At 42.2% G+C, this 25,296-nt stretch overlaps 2 protein-coding genes across 2 annotated transcripts in view; one reads left to right on the forward strand and one right to left on the reverse strand.

Moving 5' to 3' along the window:
• Positions 1 to 25,296, forward strand: part of LOC133209241 (uncharacterized) — a 115,528-nt gene that overhangs the window by 74,148 nt on the left and 16,084 nt on the right. The gene's annotated exons all lie outside the window — the stretch shown is intronic.
• On the reverse strand, positions 4,347 to 21,106 carry CDCA7L (cell division cycle associated 7 like). The gene is made up of 10 exons (XM_061347731.1): positions 21,063 to 21,106; positions 17,957 to 18,158; positions 14,392 to 14,523; positions 13,577 to 13,936; positions 11,963 to 12,037; positions 11,177 to 11,359; positions 9,664 to 9,798; positions 8,653 to 8,802; positions 5,650 to 5,786; positions 4,347 to 5,312 (listed from the first exon to the last, which is right to left on the reverse strand). The coding sequence occupies exons 1-10, from the start codon at positions 21,104 to 21,106 to the stop codon at positions 5,282 to 5,284; spliced, it is 1,449 nt and encodes a 482-aa protein (XP_061203715.1). The 3' UTR covers positions 4,347 to 5,281.

The raw sequence follows: 25,296 nt of genomic DNA on the forward strand, positions 1-25,296 counted from the left end.
CTTCAAAGAAGAACAGTCAAAATGAGTTGATTGCAGTGATTTCTAATAGCTCTGTTTTTACTGGTCTGGACAGGTTAAGAACATCCCAGATGATATTCTGGAGATGTTTCCCGAGGAGTTTAATATAGCAGAATCATGCAGAGTACTACTGCCTGAAGGCTCTACACCTTTGTTTGCCATCAAGAGTGTGAGTGGATGAACCTTCTCCTTTCAGAGATGCATAGGTCTCTTTAAACAGCTGGACTTGGCTGAAGGCAAGTAAGTGACTTTTTAACACTACTGTTGCTGTTCTATGTATTTTGGGGCTTTTTATTGTTGGTTTGTTGGTTGGTTGTTTTTGTTTGTAAATGGAATAGCTATTCTTCATGATGCTAGTATGTTTTTTGGAGTTGACGTGTCTCCCCACACAGCAGTGCTGCAATCTGCACTCTTCTATGATGCTGTGCCAGACATATGGACTAAACTAGCATGTTACCTTGCCCACTGGTAAGTACCCTCCAGTAACAGGGTTTAACTACTATGCACAGAGCTATTCCACTGATCTAAATCCAGCAGTTTTGTTCCACTTACTTTTTTGTCTACATTTTGTTGTAATGCAAGTCAGTTTTACTGTGAAGCGTGTTTTGCAAAAATGCCAAGCACTTGGCTAAAGCGAAGGCTTTGTCACCTCCCTTTATTCCAAGTACTAGGGATTTTCAGCATTTTGTAGGATTCCTTTTCCCCTTCCCTGGCACCAGCAATATCCCCTTGCAGGTGGTTAGATATGGATAAAATAGGCAGTGTTTTGGAAATTCCTCTGATGTCTCATGGCAGTGTATGCCGCACCATGCCATTACTCAACGTCTGTCAGACTCTCTTGTGCTCCTAATTTGTATTTTGCTCTGACTTACTGGAAGTTTAAATATACTACTGAAGATGGTATCAGACAATTTACATCTAAGAATCAACAACTGTTGTTACCAATTTTTAGCAGTTTCTGAATAACACGTTCATGGTGTTAACATGACTGATGGTCATGCTCAGGTTTTTCCCCCAAGACAAGTTTTACAGGTCTCAGCATACTCACACTCTGTTAGCAGCAACCTGCCACATGCTGATCACCTTCTACAGCTGATTTTGGGCATCAGGGAAAGAGCAAATCCCCCCTAAACCCATGAACTTGTGCTTATGCAAGCATGTACTTTTTGGTTACCTCAGCCATGTACTTTTTCTTGTAGACAAAGGAACTATTACACTTAAAGTCTGCGGTTTATTTATATGTTAAAAAAGTGCTACATACAGATTAAGTCAGAAGCTATTGCCACTTTTAGGGTTACCAATCTCATGTGTTAAGGAGAACTTCACATCTGGGCACACGACCTTGCACTGCCAGCAGTGGTCTAGCTTTCTGGCTTGTTCAACCCTGTGCTTTCTGATGGGTAGGCAGTGATGGTTGTAAGGACTTGGTGTCGTGGTTTCACTGCCAGACATTGATTTTTTTCACCATTGGTGTTAGCTATGTTTGTGATGCTGTTTGGAGAGTTAAGCACGGTCTAAATAAAAAATCAGCTAAATATCAGAATGACCATCATCTCTTGAAAGCAGGGGCACCAATAAAGACTTGTCTTCAGCCTAATCAGCTGTGAAGACAAAGCAGCTAAGGAAATGAAACCTTGAATTTTATAGTTCAAAAAAGGCAGAGTGAGAGTTTTCCTACCATTATTATTTAACCAATTCAGTGCATACGTCATGGTAGTTTTGGTTTGTTCTGTACTGTTCAGAATATTTTGTTTCCAAATTGCATTCATGCAGCTTTTCTGCCTTACTTCAAATAATGACCAAAGGAAAAATAAACCAAACCAAACCCCAGCCAGTCTCAGGCTTGAGCACTACTGGTCCAAGAGGGGCCATTAACAGTTCTGACAGTAAAATTGCTGTCTGAATATTGAGTTATTGAAAGTATTGCTTTTTAAAGCTGTACTACACAGCATGGCATGCAAGAACAACTGGCCTTTGGATAAGGTGTGCTTGACTGTAGATGTTACCCAAAAGACCAAAGATTATGCCTACCCACCAGGGGAAAGAAAGAAATAAGCTTAAATTGCTTGATCTCAGTAACCTAGTTCAGGGACTGTAACTCCCTTTATTAGGTAGGTAAGTTCCATCAGGAGTTGGACTAAAGTGGTGTGACCCTGTGAACAGCAGTGAGGAAGTTTAGGAATGGCAATGACTTGTTGATGTTGGACCACTGTGACTTTAAATTTCGTATCAGCTGGATGTCCTAATCACTTACTCTATGAATTAAAATAACTGTTAACTGGGTCTAAACAAGGTCTGCATTGTAATAAAACAGCAACTCTCATCTAGCTGAGATTCAGAAGCTTGAAGACTATTCCAGAGACTTTAGTTTTTACCCCAATACAGATAGCCTAGGAATTTTCAGCAGCTCTAAGAGGTGCAGAATAGGGTTAGTAGTTACCAGATGTTGGTTACCTGGATCAAGCCATCTACATAGTTACAGTTAAAACAAACAAGCTATTTAAAAAAATCACCTTTCTCCTGTCTTTTCTTCCACCTTGTCAGAAAGTTGTAATTTCGAAATGCACAGATCTAAATAACTCTGGATTTTTCATTTGCTAGGCCATAATACTTAAAGGCCACTGGGGAGACAAAAGGAGCACGTAAATAATTAAGAACCTTGTATTAGCATGATATACCAATATACGTAAGTGGGTGATGTGTAAGTATAACAAGAGTAGATTTTTCATTTAGGTTTCCAAGCAGTCAATTATTGCAGCAGCTGTAATATGGTTGTAGGCTGTCCCTGAATGGAAATAGTGTTCATCTTTTTGAGAGTAAAGCACCTAGTTTAGGAATGACAGTTAAGGCGCACAGTTGAAATGGGATTTTAGTTTTAACTTAGAAAGGCTGTCAACTGAGTTAGAGCTAATCAGAGAAAAGGTGAATGACTCCAGCAGCAGTTAGAGAAACATCATCAGTACTCTTCACCAGGCCTGAATGTAATAAAAAGAAAGCACCTCTTTTGGAAGTGAGTTGCCACTACAGCAGGTAAGCCGCAAGGAGAAAATCAGGATGGGAGACTAGAGTAATGACAAGCATGTCATCTGACTATTGTTTTTCTGAAATGGTAACCTGAATCTGCCACTCAAAGGCTGTTCATTCCTCCTCTGGATATGAGGAAGGCATCAAGGAACTTCATGAAATGCAGTTTCTATGTTTGTGTTGGTATTTATAACGACAAACTTTCCTGTTGTTAAATAAACACTTCTAAAAATCCACAAGCCTCTGCAACACTTTTATATGCTACTTTGATATTATGCAAACAGGTTCTTCAGTGTTGTTAAGACAGATGAGTTCTGTGCTGCTGAAGGGCTATGTACTTTCTGAAAGCTGCGGAGTTTGCTGTTTGTATTTGTTCTTCTAACAAACACGCTCTAAACACTGCAAGCATAGTTCTCCACCTCTTAGAATACCTTACCATAATTTAGTGAATCATTAGGAGAAAATCTGAGCACTTGACTTTGACAGATACATTCAGTCACAGGCATACTCGAAGTCCCAAATATAAGTAGTTTCCAGTCCCTGCTTTCAATGAAAGGTCATGCTGATGAAACCAGATGTCCATTCCGAGCAGAAGCTACATACTAATCTCCACATTCATGCAAAGAGATGATGCACAACAGGCCAACAAGTCTACACTGAATCTGTGTATTTAAACATTACTTTTAGTAAACATACTAAAAGTATTCAGCAATAGGCAACTCTTTGAATCTGAAGTACTCTGGTCTTGCACTACACTACATCATGTGCCTATCTTTATTGTAGGCATCACGTAAGGCATCTAGCTGGGATAAGAGCTGAACTGGCTCAAGGCGTTGACTTGCGAGTCATTTTTGTGAGGGCTATTCCAGTGGACTGAAGTGAAACTAATAATGTTTATGAATGCCCAATTTCTAAAACCAAAAGCAGAGGGCCAACTTATGTTTGCACTTTCACTACAAAAAGCAAGGAGAAGCCACCTAAATGGGCTCTAGCAGATGTAGCTTTATTCTTGGCAGTTTAGTACTAAGCTTTCACTACTATGCACTGTTTTCTTAACCTGCCTTGTTATTAAAACAAAAGGAGATATTTTTCATAATAAACTAGAGCAGATTTGACTCCCAAAACCACAGTCTTTCCTATAACACTCTATGTGCTCTATGTTATTGTGTTCTCATCTGTCAGTGCTGTGTTCATGTCTTTCTCCACATAATTATTACTGATCTGCAAACACTCCTTCATTACAGCAGCTATAGAAAATAAATGGGAGACATCAGCATCTGGGTGTAGTTCAACTCACAAATTACTCTTCTTCATTACTTTTTATTCTCTCTACATAAAATGAAACATGTATCTTACAAGAATTTTAACATAACCATACCGCAATACGAACATGTTGCATTTAAACAAAGTTTGAAAGTTTGGTTGTACATATGAAAAAACATCTAAATATGAATTGTACATAAAGTAATCCTGAACTCAGATTTAAACCAGTTAACCAGTTACCAGCTGCTGTAAGGTAGTTGGTTCAGGCAGCAGGTACATCACATGAAAACCATAGGTGAACAATTCTTTTTCTGTATTGGGATGACTGGGATGATGTTTAAAATTCTTTTTTTTTTTTTTAATAAAAGACACTTCCACTTTCATGTTTCAGTTACTAATTGCACTTTGGAATAAAAAAAAAAACATCCCCCAGTGGTATGTTGCATCAGCTTTGGCTGAAATATTATCCATTCAGATGAAAGTACCCTTCCCTTCTTTGCATGGAAAGTTCCATAAGCTACAGGTGCTGGAGTAGGTTCAGACAGGTTTGGAAAACTGAATCTTTAGGGCCAAGCTGGAACACGAAGGGCGTTTTGTTTCTTTAAAAACAGGATATGCCTTACAGGTAGTTATTAAACACCTTTTCTGGAAACTTGCACAATTATATAAATAAAAATATTGCTCAAATTGACCATGTTCTCAATCATGTGGTTGTGTAGCTCTATCAAAAATTAACCACTCAAATTTGAAGAGTGCCAGTTCATTTAACATACAAGTCTGTGCATGTAGATTTCTCTACCAAAATATTTTCCTGAGAGATCTTTTGCATAAGACCACATCAATCAAAGTTCTAAATGAAGACATGCATATACTCTACCCTACAACTCTATCTTTTATAAAACATGGTAATAATCTTCTGAATTCAAATACTGTCAACATATTAATCAGTTGCAGGCACATGTTGAGTTCAGAGTTCTCATTTGTCACTATCCAGTTGTTTCTGTAAACTAGAAAATGTGAGAAAACAGTATTAGTGCTTTCTAGGAAACTCTGGTTCTCCATAAACAGACAACTACCACAGATGAAGCTGACAACTTCCTAAATAGCACTTCTGTGTTAACTATTGTAACTAAACAATACAGATTTCAAATTGGCAAAAGCATTTCAATCTCTTAAGGAAATCAGTTGTTTACAGACAATATGACTCACTTTATTGAAGCTGATTTCAAGTCCAAAAGATTTCTTTTGCATAGGTCCAGGATCTGCCCCAGGCCACAGAAGTCAGGTATTGTTTAAAGGGCTACAACACTTTAAAAGAAAATTACCATGGGGCACAACCCTCACCTTTCCAGGTACTCCTTAACATTATTGTAGCCATAGAATTTGGCCAAGTGGATGAGCATGCCCGTGGCACAGCGTCCATCCCGCCGGCGGCAGTAGCTGCAGTTGCACACCCCACGACAAGGAGGACAGATCCAGGCCTGCAAGGGGATGAGGGTGGAAGGCGGAAGTAAGGGCAAGACATGAGTAAAATTCGTCACCTTCCCATTACTCAGACACAAGGTTTTAGAAACCTCTATCAACCAGCCAACCAACCTTATAAACACTTTCCAAATTCTGCAGATTAAATAAATGATTACGTACTACCCTGTTTGCTTGAATACTTCTAAACTCTGAAGACTCAGGTTCTATGATGTATCACAGTATGTTAGAGATTGGAAGGGACCTCAAAAGATCATCTAGTCCAGTCCCCCTGCCAGAGCAGGAACACCTAGATAAGGTTACACAGGAATGTGTCCAGGCGGGTTTTGAATGTCTCCAAAGAAGGAGACTCCACAACCTCCCTGGGCAGCCTGTTCCAGTGTTCCGTCACCCTCACTGAGAAGAAGTTTCTTCTCAGGTTTAAGTGGAACCTCTTGTGTTCCAATTTGTACCCATTTCCCCTTGTCCTTTCATCGTTTGCCACTGAGAAGAGCCTGGCTCCATCCTCGTGACACTCCCCCTTTATATATTTATATACACTAATAAGGTCACCCCTCAATCTCCTCTTCTCCAAACTATAGAGACACAGCTCCCTCAGTCTTTCCTCATAAGGGAGATGCTCCACTCCCTTAATCATCTTACTTGCCCTGCGCTGGACTCTCTCCAGCAGGTCCCTGTCCTTCTTAAACTGAGGGGCCCAGAACTGGACACAATATTCCAGATGCGGTCTCACCAGGGCAGAGTAGAGGGGAAGGAGAACCTCTCTCGACCTACTAACCACCCCCCTTCTAATACATCCCAGGATGCCATTGGCCTTCTTGGCCACAAGGGCACAGTGTCGGCTCATGGTCACCCTGTCGTCAACCAGGACCCCCAGGTCCCTCTCCCCTGCACTGCTCTCTAACAGATCATTCCCCAACCTATAATGGAACCTGGGGTTGTTCCTGCCCAGATGCAGGACTCTACACTTTCCCTTGTTATATTTCATCAAGTTATTCCCCGCCCAATTATCCAGCCTGTCCAGATCTCTCTGGATGGCAGCACAGCCTTCTGGCGTGTCGGCCACTCCTCCCAGCTTAGTGTCATCAGCAAACTTGCTGATAGTACACTCGATTTCCTCATCTAAATCGCTGATGAATATATTAAATAATACTGGTCCCAGTACCGACCCTTGAGGCACTCCACTAGATACAGGACTCCAACTAGACTCCGCCCCATAGACTACAACTCTCTGGCTTCTCTCCTTCAGCCAGTTCACAGTCCACCTCACTACCCGATCATCCAGACCACACTTCCTCAATTTAGCCGCAAGGATGCTGTGGGAGACTGTGTCAGATGCTTTGCTGAAGTCAAGGTAGACCACATCCACCGCTCTGCCATCATCCATCCACCGTGTTATTTCCTCATAAAAGGCTACGAGATTGGTCAAGCATGACTTCCCCTTGGTGAAGCCATGTTGACTGCCCCTCATAACCCTCTTATCCTTGATATGCCTTAAGATGGCACCAAGGATAAGGTGTTCCATCACTTTCCCAGGAATGGAGGTGAGGCTAACCGGTCTATAGTTACCCGGGTCCTCCTTCTTGCCCTTTTTGAAGACAGGAATGACATTTGCTTTCCTCCAGTCCTCAGGCACCTCTCCCGTTTCCCAAGACTTGGTAAAGATGATGGAGAGCGGTCTAGCAATGACCTCCGCCAGTTCCCTCAGCACCCACGGGTGCATCCCATCTGGACCCATGGATTTATGGATGTCCAGATTGCTCAACTGGTCTTTAACCCATTCCTCATTGACTAAGGCAGACCGCTCCGTTGACCTATCTTCATCTGAGGTCTCAGCGGTACAGGGCTCTTCAGGACTGCCTCCGGCAGAGTAGACAGAGACAAAGAAGGCATTCAGTAACTCTGCCATCTCTGTATCTTCTGTCACCAGGGCACCCGTCCCATTCATCAGCGGGCCTACATTGCCTCTGGTGTTAGTACTCAGTATTGATTTTCAAATAGACTAAAGGCATCTGCAGTGCCTAATAGTAACTCATCTGTGCTAGGCTGACTGCAGCGAACAGCCTAGCAAAAGACAAGTACCCCCTGTGACAGGTTTCTTTGGCTCTGCCTACTGGTACAGCATGATTCCTGGGATTGAATTACCCAGCATGTACATGAAGTTAAAGATCTCCCAGCTGCTCAGCAACTTAACAGACAGGCAAGTTCTAACAGCCTGCATTACAGAATTGCAGCCATTGCTACACTGAGCTAGTAAATCAGAGCCATTAGTTCTCCACTGTCTTTCAGAACAGCCCAGAAACCCAGATCTAAAGCAGAGGAGGGTGAGAGGAGGCCCCAGAACAAACTGAACACATTCTGCAGAGGGCTTTTTGTGTACCCACATGCATCATTCTCTAGCAGCAGCCTGCACTTCCGCCTTCCTTAGAGCCTTGGGGGACAACAGAGAAGAGAGAACCACCCCTAAGACTTCTAGGTATCCTTTTCCTTTTTTTCATATTTAAAAATTGGAATCTAAACCAAGGAACCTGCTTTGCATGTCACATGACTGAGAGCATTTAAAAAAGGGGAATGTTTTGGCATTTTTCTGAAAGGGGACAGATTTCTTTTTTTAAAAGCTGTCATGCTTTCCCTCCACTATCTGGTGAGAAATGGGAGCTTCAAAGCAGGAAGATGGATGGATTGTAACCCAGGTCCAGCATATTCCACTTGAGCTCCAACAAGATCAGTGTCAGTTTTAACAGTAACTAGAGATTTTCTCATGGCAAAAAGCTTTGAATTCTATGTTACCATGAGCAAGTGCTCCTCAGCTTATTGACAAAATGATATTCATTACACATTCTTTCAAGCCCTGGAAATACTTACTGGATCAAGCAGTGCTGATTTCACATCCTCCCCATATCGATTTCGAAGACATGGTCCACAAAACTGTCCCCTTACTCCACCACAGCCGTGGTTGCGACAGACTGTCTTTGTATCAGTTGTCTTTTGTCGACACTGGTGGCAAGTACTACCCTAAAGTTGGAAAGGAGGAGAAACTTGCATGTCCAAAGGACATCTTAAATGCTCACTGCTCACCTTTGCTAGTATATCTGCTGATAGCAAAGCACAAATTTCTGTTTTGAATTCAAATTCAGCAATTCAAAGTCAAATTCAGCAATGATTTTCAATCATAACAATAAGTTCTGTTATTATAATTAATCTCTGGAGAGATGCTAGGAATTTTACAGTGCCCAGCCTCAGCTGCACTAGGGGTCTCAAACTCAAACTTCATGTCACAGTTCTGATCCTTTCCTCTATCTATCTATCTCAGAAAGAGCTAATACAATTCAGAAAACGACCTTGTGACTCATTTCTGCAAATGTAATGAGGCACGAAATAGCAAGCTGACCATCTAGGTCTTTAAGACAATTAATAATAGCCAAACCCAATGAAAGAAAGGAAGTACAAGTTTCATCAAGAGCTTTGGAAACTACCCAAACCATACAAAAATGCCATTTCCAGGGGGTACAATGAGCAGCAGGGATCACTATTATTTAATAGTTCAACCACCACCACATTTATACTAAGTGAGAATAAGAGATCAAAGGGATGTCAACTTTCATCAGTGGTGACTCATAGCTATAGCAAATCCCACTTAACAGCTCAATGAAGAAAGTACTTCCTTGCTGAGGAAAAAGTTGGTGGGACATATCAACCAGCAGAGGCAAGCCCACAGAAGCCTGGCAAAGCTTTCAAAGTTGTGCTTGTGTAATATTACAGTGCCAAGCTGCTCTCTCTAATGCAGGAAAGCATACCTTTTAGCAAATGCCAGTGAACTATTAAGAACTTTCATTTTTAAGCACATGGTCACACTCAAGAACAGCAGCCACTTACTAGAACTTTGTCATAGATTTTATCTTTAACAGTGATTGCAACGTTGTCCAAGTCCTCCTCAGTGATATCCTCTACTGGACGGTGGGATGAGTATTTTGATGATCTCCTCCTTTTGAGCACTCCACAATTCCCCTGCTAAACAAACTCATCTCAACACTTTTTGTCTGGTGTTATGAAGATTCTGTCACCACGCTTGGTGACAAATTCTTTCATTTATAATGTGTATGCAGTCTAGAGGGGGTGGCTCATTGACCGCGGTGAGAACAGGGAATACGAGTTTCCAAATCATCACCATCTCTTTCTCTCCCTCTCCTCCGTAATCTTTTCTGTACTCCATTTACTCATTCTGTGTTCTTCCTTCACCATCTTCACCATGACTACTTCTATTTCTACAATCCCTAACATATTTTTCTGCTACATCCTTTTCTTTGCATTCCCTGCACATCTCTACTGTAACTCTTCATACTCCGTTTCTTTCCTCTTAGAATAAGGAACTATGATCTTCTGCCTTCCCATTCTCTACTCCTTCAATCTCCCACCATACTCTAATTGCTTTCTCCAATAACAATTTCTAATGTCCTTCAAAAAAACCTTTATTGAAGTTTTACATTAGTCCTGCCATACAGAGCTCTTTCTTACTATCCTGCCTGCTATTTAGAAGGGAGTCCTCCATTCACTATTACGTAAGTGTTCTTTCCTTCCAAATATTATTCTCTTTGACCCCTATTCATGTACGAGTTTCATCTGATCCTTAGCTTCTCCCTATCCCACTCTTTAACACCTCATTTATCCTTCACCCAAGATCATCTCTTTTCTCTCCGAAGTAGGTATTTACCAGCCCAGGTTCTCATTCAATGCTACTCCATTTTCTTAATAGTCACCTTCCCTCTATAATGCTTCAACTATGCCAAGCTCTCATTCCTACAAACAGAACTGGAATGCAGCCTGTGAAAATGCAAACTTCCTCATAAAAGCTATACAATAAATATAACCAAGACAAACGACCACCATAAGCCAAGGGAGGAAAAAACAAGATTTTAAGAAAGTGGGAAAGAATAAAACCTACAATTCTCAAATGGCTAACCAGTAGGTAAGCAGTTTGTTGGTGCAATTCCCTTCATTCACTCTCAGTTCAGCTATATAACTTCTATCTCTTTTGTTATTTTTTTCGCTGAGTCTGAAGATAGAGAAGATCTCCTTTGCCACCTCCACCAGTCCCACTACCTTGCCACTCAAAGGCCTTCTACATTGTGGGCTCTAGTAATTTTCAAATAATGAATAACAGACCCTATAAACAGCCTTGTCATGTTTGGACAACACAGGTCACAAGCAGAGCCCAGTCAATAGGTGAAAAATGAGGCAGGAAGGCCTGAAGATAACTTTTCTGTAGCTAATCCCAACCAAAGCTTCTCATTAACTTTCTGTAGGATGTGATGTCTGATCTAAGTGCTGGCCAACAATTTAAATGTTTCCTAATCCCTCACTACTGGAGATGTCAAAGTCTGCCAAATACCACACTGTGTCTCTTCTTCAGGTTTTGTTGTCTATAGCTACTGAATTGTTCTGAAGACTCGACAGCTGACACAGTAAACTTTTCCAAGGCAAATTTTTCTGGTGGACGAGCATTTCTGGTTGGGTTCATGCGACGTGCTATCTGGCCTTCTGAAAATGTCCTCCTTGGGATTTTCTTCTGTTTCTAGAAAGAGAAGAATAACAGTCTAATTCTATTCCAATTAATACCACAGAACAGTACCAAAATTTTATGTATGGCATAATTAAGGTAGAAGCCAGCTCTCCCTGTTCTTCAGAAGCTAAATATTCATATTTTCCCACATCTCTGCTTCTAGTCAAGGAAAGTCTGTTGAAATAATATTAGTATCATTCTGGGTTCATGTTGAAGTGGTTCAATTTCTTTAGCATAGGTCTGCTACAAAGTGTGGATTTTAGAAGAAAACCCTGCAAGAGGGATATTAACAGGATCTAAACCCAAAGGAAAGCAACTACTCTCCCTTGTTCTCACATATACAAGCATTTGTCTAGCATCTCAACAGTATTTCTGAGGCAAAAATGATAAAGAAGCATCTCACCTCCGTCTCCATATTTCTCCATAAATTATCTCATAAAATTCCATTTCCTCACATAACCTTTAGTACTTAAATACTGACCAATAGCAAATCTATGCAAACAAAGTGACCAAAACCAAAGAAAACCAAAACAATCATGGTGAAAGCATTTTGTCAGGTAACAATCCTAAGTCTAGCAAAATGACTGTCACCTCCAGTCAGCAGCAGAGACTTACCGAAGGAGTTGAGGTGAGGGTTTTCACTGGGAACAGTTCAGGTATAGAATTCAGTTCTGCCAGCAGCTGAGCAAGCTGAAATCAACAGTGACACCACATTGAAAACTCACTGCAAACTTGCAAACAAGCAACACCAATCACCCGCTCCTCACATACACTCACATACACAATTATATCTAAACACATGAAGTTTCAGGTTTTCGCAAGAAATCTTTCTGGAAAAACTTTATTTAAAGTGGGGCTCATAAAAGCAGTTAATTTAGCCCTGAATAAGCAAAACTCTGCTGGCAGCACTATCTTCACAGCTCCCATTAATTCTCACTGGGATTTTGAATTAGCTAGAATAACATCCACTCTTGTCAAAACAGCACTGAAGCAGCACATTACAACATGGTTACAACATCTATGTCCAATAATGAGAAAATCACAGTCCATGACAGGACGGAGAGAAGGAAGACAGGGTGCCCTTGACCAGACCACCAAATGTTCCCTATGGGCTATTTTTCTGAATGACTGCTGATACATCTGTGCTTTTTGCCAGGGCAAGTGTCCCTTTAAACAGTGACACTGCATCAGAGAAACTTTCCTTATCATTTTTTCAGTGGTCCTTAGTAGCAAAGACTAGGAACACCCCTTTTTTTCAATCATGACAGCTAGTGCTGATTTCACAAATGCTGCAAAACACAGCCAGTAATACTAATGGATGCAGCATTTCTCAGTAAATACTTCAGTGTGGCATTTACCAAGACCTATTCAATGTCACTGCAGTACTGCAACTAGGATGCTAATGAATTTCACAATGGTTGAACTAGAAGAGTGAGAACAGTGGAAAAGCAGCAAGACCAACTCAAACAGCAGTGAGGATACAAAACACATTAGAAACACAAGTACAAAACTCAAAGAAGGTTTTACACAGAGGCCTACACACCCAAGAGGTGTACTTGTACTTGGGCAGCCACAACTTTTCCAGCAACACAGCAATACAGTAAAACTAAAGGACCCAACATCAACTTGGATCTACATGGGTGCATGATAGAGAGCTAAGTGGCATGTTGGACAATAGAGGAAAAAGTGTTAGGTAGTGATCAGTGTCTTTCTTTTCTGGACCTACACACACAAACACACACTTTCAGTAGTTCTATAGCAAAGCATAATTGTAAACACACCCAACACAACCGAAAAATTACATTTTAGCATCCTTAGCAGTTTTTAGCTGGCTTTCCAATCACTATCTGCAGCAGATCTGTCAGACACAAATGAAAAGTATAAATCCTGCTGTGCACATGATACCACAAACCACTTGAAGGGACATGCTGTTTTTCTTACATGTTCTGAAAATGAGACTACAGCTCAGGCATCTGTAACATTGTTCACATCCACATGCAAAATGATTGGTTCAGTTCTGGTCTTAGGAGGCTAGTCCTACTTGAGGGTACTTTAGGGGTTAATGTTTGGATGCTGTTGGTCCTCTAGGGTCCTTCCAGGCAGAAAAATTCAAACACAAACCACCCTGAGACTTTCCCAAAGTCCCAGCAAGGATCCCAACATTCAGCTGTGCTGAAGCTAAGTATTAGGATGTAAATGTTAGACGACATTAAGTCCTCTAAGTCTTACCATGGCTTTATTTTCTTTAATATTCATGGCTCTTTTAAGCAGAGCACTGGAACTTTCCTCTTGTGTTTCTTTCATGTCTTCTTCAGAGTCTGAAGCAGAGCCCTCTAGTTTATCCCACCACTTACAGCTTATTTCTTTTGAATGAGGTATGAGGGATTCACTTTCCTTTAGAGGTAAGTTAGAAAACTCCTGTTCAGGAACTTTTTTCTCAGATGACTTTCTGGTGGGAAACTGTAAAGCAACACGGAGGCCAAAGCTTCTTCTTTTGGGGGAAACTTTCTTCTTCACCTCTTCCTCCTCTTCTTCATCGCTACCCAATAAATTATCACGTTCTTCATCACTCAAATCCGACTCTACTGCCTAGAGGCAGGAAGAATCCCATGTTACATTATTGGCTGTGACACAAAGAAGGTCATTTTTAAATCACTAATTCTAGGCAGCAGCCTCACCACCCAAAGGCACAGTCATAAATTCACGTAAGCCAACAAATGTTTAAAAGTTCACAGCACACCACTTCTCCCTGTGCAGAGACCAATATAAAATCTACATATTAATAGTCTGATACAGACATGGTTGTCTTCAAAGCAACATTCTTGCCCAGCACATTCTACTAGCTGGGAAAGAAGTCCTCATGTCTCATATGTGATGTTACACTAAATAAAGCTTTTTATCTCTTTTAAAATATTTTTCTTCAGCGTGAAGAAAGAACATCACAGTGTATCAGAAACACTCCTACTAGAACAGGAGGTTTACACAGAAGAAACAGAAAAAAACAGAAGCCAAAATATACATTCACACATACGTAATTGCCTTACCAGAACTCCTTTTTTATTTACACCCACCTCACTTGAAGCAAAGCCTTCAAATATTTCCATTTCAGAATCAGTGTCTTCTGTAAAAATCCTCTGCAGCTCTTCAGTGAGGTATCTGGACTGAAACTGAACCTCCTGTTAAAAACACCAGCCAGTAGCTATGAGAGCCAGTCAGATACACAGTAGTCTCACAGTCACAATAAACAGGTTCTGAGGTTCAAGAAGATACCAATTAGATGGCATATACTGCAAAGTGAAAGCACTTTGCAGGCAAAGCCTGTCAAAAGAAGAAAGCAGAAGACACACAGTTTCAGCACTAAGTTATTTAGCTTAGGATTTATCTTTTTTTCCCCTTCACTTTGAGCACAGGGCTTTAATTGAGCTGCTTCCTGCGGGGGAAACTTTCTTCTTTTTTGCCTCTTTCTCCTCTTCTTCAGTACTACCCAATGAAAATAAACTATCTGCTTTGTAATGTGTAAATTATCATGCTGTGCTTTCTTCTGGAAAAAACAGGCCTTGAATGGTGTCGTAACTTAAGCCCAGCCAGTACCTCAGAATCACGCACCCTCTCACTTCCCCCTTTCCTCCCAACTCTTGGCGGAATGGGGAGGAGAATCAAAAGGATGTAAACCCCAGAGGCTGAGATAAGCACAGTCCAGGAACTAAGGTACAATATAAAACTACCACTAATAAGGGAAATAACACAGGGAGAGAATATAAAACTAAAAAGGGAAGGAAAAATATCCTCAGCAATAACCAGCAGTGATGCACAATACAATTGCTCACCACCTGCTGACCGACACCCAGCCTGACCCAAGCAGAGATCTGCCCTTCCAGGTAACTCCCCCCCAGTTTACATACTGGACATGATGTGCTGTGGTCAGGTGCCCTGTCTCTGCTCTCTCCTGGCTTCTTGTGCCCCTCTGGATTGGCAGAGCATGAGAGACTGAAGAGTCCTTAATAAGGATAAGCACTACTGAGCAACAACTAAAACACTGATGTGTTACCAACACTGTTCTCAGACTGAAGCCAAAACAGCACTGCAACAGTTACTAAGAAGGAGAAACATAACTGTTAGTGCTGAATCCTGGACAAATGGAAGAAAATATGAACCACAAACACAGTTAAGAAAAAAAAAGGCTTCTCCTCTGGGCTTGCTGCAGCAGCACTCAAGGGTCTCTGAGATGGAATCTGTTCCTTCTTATGCTGGTACACTATCACTGAAGTGCCAGATACCAACACAAAACCACAGAGCTTTGAACAGCCTGACTAATAACCCTCCACCTTCCAACTGTTAACTCTGTTCCAGTGGCACAGTTTATCATTCAAACATATGCTAGGGTACAGAGATCCCAAATTTCTGCCTACAGACTAGGAAGTGAAAATTCAGCCCATGAAAAAGAAACTAAAATCTCATTAAAACACTCTTTACAATATGCACATTATATATCAATTAAACACAATGCATTTACTAAATCAGTATTTCCATACTCCCAGTTAGAATTAGTAGACCATCTGACAACTTGCCCCCATTAGTCTCCTGAAAAACTTGTTCTCAGTAGGAACATAAGTCGTGTCCACACCACACCTGCCTCCTGAAAGCCAGCAACACTCGTTTCCCCAGTTTTCTTCTGCTACTTCTTCCTCTCATGCGAGATACAAAAATGACCTTTCATACAATCCACTTACTAAATACCTTTATTATTCCTTTAAATTCTCTCCCTTCCATAACTTAATTACACCCTTCTTTACCTTAAAATGTCTGGTGAAAAACAGACACAATACATGACTGGAAAAAACTTAGAGGGGAATGGGAGGGGGGAACGGGAGGGGGGAACTACTGCATATGCTGTTTTTTTGCACTTAAACGTTTCCTACAAATTATTATGGGTAACTGGAATAAGTTTTCTCTGAGCAAAACTGCTTTATTCTTTTGTTGATAGCTGAAGTGCAGCTGCTTGAGAAAGGAACAAAGACAATAGGGAAGTTAATTCAAAGTTAAATTGCATTTCTTGGAGGGAAACTGAAGTTGTTACGCATTCTGTTTTTTCATGAAATTCCACAATGAAAGGGAGGAGGGAAATAAACTGTTAGCTGAAGTGACTGAAAATAACACACCTAGAGCTATGCTGTTGCACCTATGAAGAATGGTCTACACAAGGTAAAAATGGCATCAGGAATAACTGCAGGAGAAATGGCTGAAACTCCACAAAAGCATAGAGATTATGGAAGGAGAACTGCAGAAAGCCCTAAGGAAAAGCAGACATGCAGAGGTTGCTACTTATTAGTACATTTGCACATCAGCATCCAAGAGAACACCTGATGCACCAAGATCACATTCACCCCCTAGCAGGGCAGCTGCCTTGCCTCTTCTCCCAACAACTGCCCAATTTTTCTGGATTTCCCATTGCTTTGCTCTTAATGTGTGTTTAGTGTACCAGTTAGTGGTAAAGGAGTTAATACTGGTGGAGATTTAAAATAATTCTCAGCCCAAGGGAAACAGAAGAATGGTAAGGAAGGCTGCAGTGCCAGCTGTAACTTTGGAACAAGTCTCACTGGGGTTCCCAGTAACACATTTTAAACTAACAGTGCCTAACACTTCCACAGCATTTTTCATTAGAAAAATCTGTAACAAAGATCATTATCATAATCTCCATCTCTCAAGTTGAGAAACCAAGGCAGAGAGAAGTAAAGTAAGGTGCCAACTGTTCCAAGCAGGCAGCAGAAGCTCAGGCTCCTGCACAAGGCTCCTGCTCCATCACCACCTCTCTTTATATATCCTTCTTGCTCCACACAAAGCCACAAATACAGCAGCAAGCCACCTTTTGGTTTTCTGAAGTTACTAGTACTCCCATCTAGCAACAACACTATAAAGCAATTTAGAAACCATTTCACTACATTTTAGCCACAGTCTTTCTTCATAGCAGACTGTGGCTCTACCCCCAAAAGGGTTCAACACTCTCCCGAGGCCATTTGCCTACAAAGGCTCAGAAATAGTATACACTTGTACAAGCCTCATTCTCTCTGTTTCCTTTGCTAACACAAGTCATCATCCTTGTCTTCAGCACCTCTTAAGCAGGTACAAACCATTATGCTGACCTAGCTACTTCACCGTTAAGAGAGAAGAGATCCAACAAATCTCACAATCGTCAACCGGAGCTGGTAGTTTCTGTGGGTCACCATCACTAAAATGTGATTTTAGTGCAGAAACAGAACCAAGATAAATTTCTGGAAGTCCGCATACTCACATATGCCCCTTTATTATCATGCATTTCCACTGTTGTACATAGTCAGAGAACGTATCAGCCCAGGATAATTCTCTCTTTCCTGTCTGCTTCACTTAAACTTGCCTTTAATAAAACTCATTTTCCTTGTTATATAATTGAACAGTTTTTAAAAGCAATCACTGAACCCTAAAAAATATAGCAAGTTTGTTTACATTTATTTTTAATATGAGAACTGCAAATTATGGGGTTTGCAGAGAGTAATAGCTTACACAGCCTTGACACAGGCTCAGAGTACTACTGCACCCAGAAAGTGTAACTGGGCCAAGGCAATCTCTTCCTACCTTTTTTCTTGGCTCCAGGGAATCACGATTAGCATAGGCGTCTTCTGGTAACACCCTCTGTCTGGAAGCATCATCTTGGAACCCCAGAAAATCTTCACTGTCACTGGGGTCATTAAAAATGTCAGCCACATCCTTGGCTATCTGCTTCCGATTCAAAACAAGAGAGAAGATATGAGTCGGGCACGCCAACTTATTAGGAAAACTGAAAATAGCAACAGTTCAACTTACTTTTATACTCCTACGCAAATGCAAATCTGTTTCACATAATATGCTATGCGTAAACTGTGCCATATTTAGCTAAACTCCAGGAAAACTCAGTACAAACTGTTTTAATCCCTAAATATAGACTCCAGATTTGGGGCGAGGGAGGTGATGTGATATGCAGGGTGTTTAACTCCACAGAACAGCACTCAGATGTAAAAATATGTATGTCTCAACTTTGCAAGCATATGCTCAGTGCATCCTTTATCCGTAGTGAAACCTATCACTGTTCCTCCTCTCAGTGGTGAGCAATGCACCTTCAAAGGTAATAAAATGCTAATCAAGTCCACAGAAACCTTAATATTAGATGCAATAACAGTACCATTACATATTTTAGCAGACACTTAGCTAACTCCCCAAATAAAACCAATGCAACTCATTCTCTTTTGTAAGTACTGATGCAGAGCTTTTTCCACAACACTTGGTAAGAAGTGAAAACCTATTTTAACCAAACCCAATTCTTGTTTGCAAGAAGCCCACAGTGTAGCCCACCAGGAGGAAGCACTGCCAAAGGCAGGCAGAGGCACTTTCTGATGTGACCAAGGTTGCAACTTCACAGTTCAAGAAGTCTGATCCTAGCACGGGAGACTCGTATCACCGCATTCAACCATTCCCTCTGACCACATACATTGAACAAGCACTTCAAATAAGTCTCTCTATGTAACAGGCTAGCTCATTACATGGAGAGGCTTACCTGAACCCTGCCACCTTCAGACAGCTTCCACCTAGCCTGTTTTTAGGATCTGGTGTGTGGAAGGACAGGGTGAACAAATCCAGCCTTAAAAATGGAGGCGGAAGGCATTTTGCCACGTTTCAGAACATGATTTTACATATCCCAGTATCATCTGCAAAACCATTCAGCCGTTCAGAAATGCTCGGGCAGAAAAGTGCCAGTATCACTCAACAGCACCCAGACATCTTCTACGCCCCCAGGACCACATGTACATGTCACATGCTTACCATCTAAGCAAGCCTTTCTGCTGTTTGCTGTGTGATAAAGTCACACATGGACTTCCCACTCCTCTCATTAACTCTCGCAAACGAGATCAAGAGCTGCCTGGTGAGAGAGGCCAGTTCCTCTTCCAAAGGAGGTAGTTTCCAATCCTAAATATTCAGGAAAAAATCCCCAACATGAAGTCCAGTACAAGAACAGCCTGTCCTTGTCCACTACCACAGACAACCAAGGCTGCTCATGCAGGGCCTTGCACAATAATTGTTTCTACTATTATTTTATCATTTATTTATTTATGCCAAGAAAAAAGGCCCAAAGGTGGCTCATTCTCCAAAAGCAATGTTGCTGACAACATTCCTTCCCCATTAAAAGAGCAAACAGCACCTTGACCAAAGCTTCACTCTGAAACAAGCTACATCCATGGGTATACATGGGCTTAACTTTGTTCTTGCTCCACTTTTATTAGGCTGATGTAGACTGATGCAAAACTGATTCACTGTTGCTTGAGCAAGAGCAGAATGCACAACCCAATGGACTGCATGATCCAATTCACTGCAGAAGTTGTGTTGTCCACATTTGAGCCCCTTTGGATAGTCTCTTACCCCCACCTCTTAAACAAATGGCCAGAATCCACCTCCCTTGAAATTCACTTGGTCCAGAGCAGTATTAAAAATAAAGCGCTATGCATTTTAACGGAAAAACATTTAAGGAGCTGTGATCCTCACTGCTATGAATAAACTGCTTCCAGGAGCCACTACATTAATTCTTGCACTATTGTACAGCCAAGTTAACCACTGCTGTGATTACTTTATGCCTTACTAATTTCTTCTTTGTCTATTACTTCTAGATCTGCACTAGAGGTGCCATTATGGGTGTGTAATTACAGATTTTAAACAAAGAAAGAAACCAAAAAATTTACTTGCCAACAGAACACCTTTTTTGATCTTTATGCATTCCCAAACACTAAGACACTGATGTAAGTAACTTACTGCAGAATTTAAAATATTTTTAGTTTGTGCCTTGCTCCCTGTAGCCCAACTACGAAGAATCTCATTCAGTCATTGATAAGTCACCATTTCACTGAAAAGGCCTAGGCTAACAACAGACAACACCTGACACGAGGTGGGCATACTCCAGGAGTTCAAAAAGAGCATTCTTGACTTTATTGCCAGCATCCATTACCATCAGCAGACAAACATCAAGGATGAGCTTGCACTAACCACCTCTGCTATAATGCACTGTTTATTGTTATTGTGTAGTTTTGGAAGCCACAGACGTTTGCATTTTTTCAATTACAACATTCAGAAACTAATTTATAATCAACATAAGAGCCTAGCACTTTAAAACTGTCAACAAAGTAGCATATACCAAGAAAGAAAATATGTATCTGCCTAAACAAAATGTCAAAATATTCATATTTAAACACTCGAAAGATCATAGAATTGCAGAATATTAGAATGGTTTGGGTTGGAAGGGGCCTTAAAAATCCAGGTACTTCAAGAGAGGAGCTTTTTGGCATTAAATCCCTAAAGACACAAAGGCAGAAAGGTGATGCACATTTCAGGCTTGCTCAGGGAAAATATTTCAACCTGAACTGACCACAGGTTCAGACACAGTGGTCTGCTGAAATGCTGCAGAGATGTGAGAAGTACTACCTTTTAAAGTTTCTAGTCAAAAGCTAAGTACAGAAAATCCAGTAAAAGCTGGAAACAATTACCTGCTGCTGAAAAAGTCAAAGCAGGAAATTTTATACCTACTGAGCTATTTTTGCACATAAAAAACACTTGTTTAGAACACCCACAAGGTACTTTTCAAAAGCAATGGAAAACATTCCCTGCTACAAATGCCCCCCAATCCAACTACTGCAAGAATAACCATCTAAGTTTTTCATACGGAAGGTTAAGGTTCAGGACATCCCCATCCCTCAGTTTCCCCATCTCTGAATTTTACAAAATACCGCCCATACACCCAGGAATGCATCAGGATTTGTTGGGCTGCATGGAGGAGAGTTACTGTTCCTGCAGAATTGGGAGCAGACAGCCTGTACATGCCTGTGGGGGGCTGGCAGGTCTGGCACCAAGGGTGAAGGATGGAAAACAAGGCCAGGAGGGATGTCAGACCTGTTTCAGCAATGCTCCCACACATCCACATGAGTGATGGGAGGAAAAGAAGGCACGTAAGGTCCCCACCAGTCACACCAATGTTTTTCTTATTGCCATCCCCACAAATTCCACCCCTTTTGTTAGGCAAAGAGAAAAAGAAAAGCCTGAGGTAATTTACTTTCCACATCAACAGGAAGAATTCTAGTGTCTCAAGTGAAAAAGCAACTTTCCTGATACCAAATCCAAAACAGATGCAACCTGACCTTCTGCAAGGCAACTCCCTGGCAGGCTGTGAGAAGATAACCGCTCCCGTGTGTGCATGCCCAGAGCTTCAGTGGGAAGCATCAGAGTTATTTCTACATCACTGTCCACCCTCTTTAGCATTTTTAAGAGATATTTGTACATGTCACTTCCATTGCCAATTGTCACACTAGCACATTCTTCTCTGACAATGTATCAGAACATACTGTGGAAGAAGCAGGGTAGATGCAATTCTCTATTTTTGGCTCGTACCATGGGGAAAAAAAAAAAAAATCAGTTGTGTTGTGTTTCCCTCATTCAAGTTTGCTCAATGCATGGGCATTCCTATGCAGAGGACATACTTAGTAATGTTCAAACTGAAATTATCCAAGTTTATTCTCCAACAAGTACTCACACAAACCAAACTTGGGCAAAGTCACACCTTCAACACACACTGGAAAAGCTTGTCCCAGGCTCAGTATGGAGGTAAGCCCAAAGCACACCACCATGGGTTACAGGCACTGGAACTGCATTACTAGGTTACTGGGTCTGGAACCCATAGCCCCAAAATAACAACCAAATGGGGAAGCACTCCAAGGCTGACAATTATGGGCAGCACTACAAGAAGAGAGGGCCCCAGACAGAATGCCGATAGCTGCCAAACCAAAACCCCAAAACTATTTATAAGTCAAGATCCTGGTCTTTCACTGGAATCATAAAAGGCAAACAACATTGTACAAAAGCTTAATTTTAAACATCATATAAATGTGTGATGTGGAAGGCAAAGAGAAGCAAAGTCATGTATTGCAGTGCAAAAGAATCACACAACTAGATGCACAGTCAAAAGGGCTGTCAGCACTAGCCAGCCTAAGACTCAAGGGCAACAATGCAATTTAGGAAGGCAAGGAGATCCCAGAAGAGCTCCACAATTTCTCAACAGCACCAGAGCAAAAAACCCAAAACCTGCTGGCCAGAGCAGTATATTCCTAGCACAAGCGACAGCAGGGTGAAAGTCAAGTGAGTGTTCAGAGAGAAGGAACAAGTGATAAAATGAATCACAGTTTTATAATCTTTGGAGGGATACTTTGATTCCACGGAAGGTGAAGACAGATATTGCCTGTGCCTGTATATCTGTCACAGCAACAACTCCTGGAACTTCCAGGGTGGTTCCACCTGTCCCTGTGAAAAGTTATGGTAATTTTCACTCCAGTCAACCTACTGCTAAAGCCAAGTACCCCATGAAATTTTAGTAAACTCAGCTATTTTCAGAACAGTAGAGTATGGTTTTTACAATGCTTCATTTAAACTGATAATTAAATAAACTAAAATCCATCAAGCTACTTTATCCTACAGTATAGAATGCCCAACCATCATAATCACAAGGTATGTTACTTAAAATGTTACCTTCTATAGACAATACCTACCTGGAAACTATACCCTACTTTTCAAAAACACTGATAATAATGGGAATATCAGCATGCAGCATATGAACACAGTCCAAATGCTCTGTTAGCTACTACTATCTCTTCTTTTGTATTATCTAGTATCTCATGGATACATACAGTATTAACACCTATTTCAGAATTAATTCTGCATGATTCAACAGAATCCCTTTCCTCTGTGGTGGTGCCTAGTTACTACAGCATTCCAAGGAAAACACTTTCATGCAACAGGCAAGCAACATGTCCTTTCTTCATGTCTGGATAACTAGCATTCAGGTTTTCTGAGAGCAAAAGCTTTGTCAGCCAGCAGTCCTTTAACAAGCTCCATGTGCTGAAACTGCTGTGCAAAAACAGCACAGCAATTAAGACCCTGGAATGGAAAATTGGACCCTGGGATGGGAAACGTAACTGCAGGTCTGAAGCAAGTTTGTACTGCTGACTTCGTTGGCTATTGCTTTAAATGGAGGCATAAACTCATAAGCTAGCTCACCAGTCAGCAGACCTGAGTTTAGGGTTAAGGAAACCTTTACCATCACATCCCTGCTGCTCACCAGTGTGCCACAAAGAGGAGCAAGGGCCAGCAAAGGCCTTGCTCAGCCAAAAACAAGCTTCCATGAGACACAGGAAAGTACTGAGAACAGACTGTGTCCTTCTCCCCTTTGCTGAGCCTTACAAGAATCATGATGCACACCATTTTACCTGTGCAGCAGAAAGGTGAGTAGCAGACAGTAAGAGCCGTTCATTCCAGCACCAGAGAAGTATCATTTGCTTCTGTTGTACCATATCAATCAGATTTCTCCCAAATTATTCTAGTGTCTTTATCTCCCCACTGCCAGTGGTGAGCATGAGGTTATACAGAGACAGAAGGTTTACAAAGTCCCTGAGAGGACAGAGGTCCTAACAGACGCTTCAGTGTCACTACAAGCCTCCTGTTAACAAAAGCCCACTTTGCATCAAGGCAAGAGCTGACCAGAGATGCTGATATTCTCGCTCCTTCCCACTACATGGAAGACTCACCACACCACTTCCCAAGACTGGAACCACAAAAACTGCCTGAGGCAAGAGGGGACAAGGCATGGACCAAACTACAGTTAGGTGCAGAGATTAAATCACAGGATCATAGAATGGTTTGGACTGGAAGAGACCTTAAAATCTATGCAGTTCCAATCCCCCTGCCATGGTCAGGGACACCTTCCACTTGACCAAGTTGTTCAAATCCCCGTCCAACCTGGCCTTGAACACTGCCAGGGATGGGGCGGTCACAGCTTCCCTGAAAGCACGCCTGCGTTTGTCCCTAAGCCTCCAGCCTTACCAACACACGTGTATACTCAAGCAACTCAAATAAATGTTTGTGGTATTGCGCCATTTCAACAACAACAACAAAAAAAACAAACAAAAAAAAAACCAACAAAAAAAACAACAAACCAGAATTAAAATATTAAAAAATAGCTATTTTAAAGTGACGCCTCCAGGCTTACACACACAGAGAGTAATTAATAAAGCTCCTCCCCAACAACCTACACTTGGCCCTTTCTAGACACGCTGCAGGACCCATCACCGCCAAGGCTTTCTCACCACCTCAGAGACGGTCTCCAAACTCTTCTTGGGACTCTGCGATCTCAGAGCCCTCGCGCCACGCGGAGGGCACCCGGCGGGACCACAGGGCCTCCACGCTCCCTGGGACCGCGGAGGCGCGGAGAGGGGACAAAGGCCGCCGCTGCCCCTGGCAGGCGGAGAGCGGGCAGGCCGGCGCCCTCCCCCAGCGGCCATGCATTGCCCGCCCGGCCCGCGCAACCCGACGTCCGCCTCACCTCGCAGCGGCTAACCGCTACCGCTACAGCCGCCCCCCCCCGCCGCCGCCGCCGCCGCCGCCCTCGTTGCACCATGGCATACGGAGTCCCCCGCCCTGCCGCGGGAGGAGAAGGAGGATGGAGGAGGAGCGGGGGGTGGAGCCGGCCCGCGGTGGCGGCGGGAAAGGCGAGATAGGGACGGGGCACCCGGTGCGGCCTGGCTGGGGATGGGTGGCGGCTGTAGGGATGCTCCTGTGAGATTGTGGTCCTCTGAGGGCTCCCTCGGTGGCATCCAGTGTCGTCGGTGGTTTGCTGCACGCCCCTCACGGCAACGGCCGTCAGTGTGAAAGGAGCGGTCTTGTCTGAGGGAATACACTTTTATAGAATCATTGACTGCTCTGGGTTGAAAAGGACCTTAAAATCATCCAGTTCCAAGCCCCTGCCATAGGCAGCAACACCTTCAGCTAGATCAGGTTGCTCAAAGCCCGTCCAACCTGGCCTTGAGCACTGCCAGGGATGGGGTAGCCACAGCTTCCCTTCATCCTCAAGTAAT

The sequence above is a fragment of the Neopsephotus bourkii genome, unplaced genomic scaffold (genome assembly GCF_033783945.1).
Source record: "Neopsephotus bourkii isolate Nb327-2 ecotype Australia unplaced genomic scaffold, CSIRO-AGI_Nbou_v1 NB_323, whole genome shotgun sequence".
NCBI classification, from domain to species: domain Eukaryota; kingdom Metazoa; phylum Chordata; class Aves; order Psittaciformes; family Psittacidae; genus Neopsephotus; species Neopsephotus bourkii.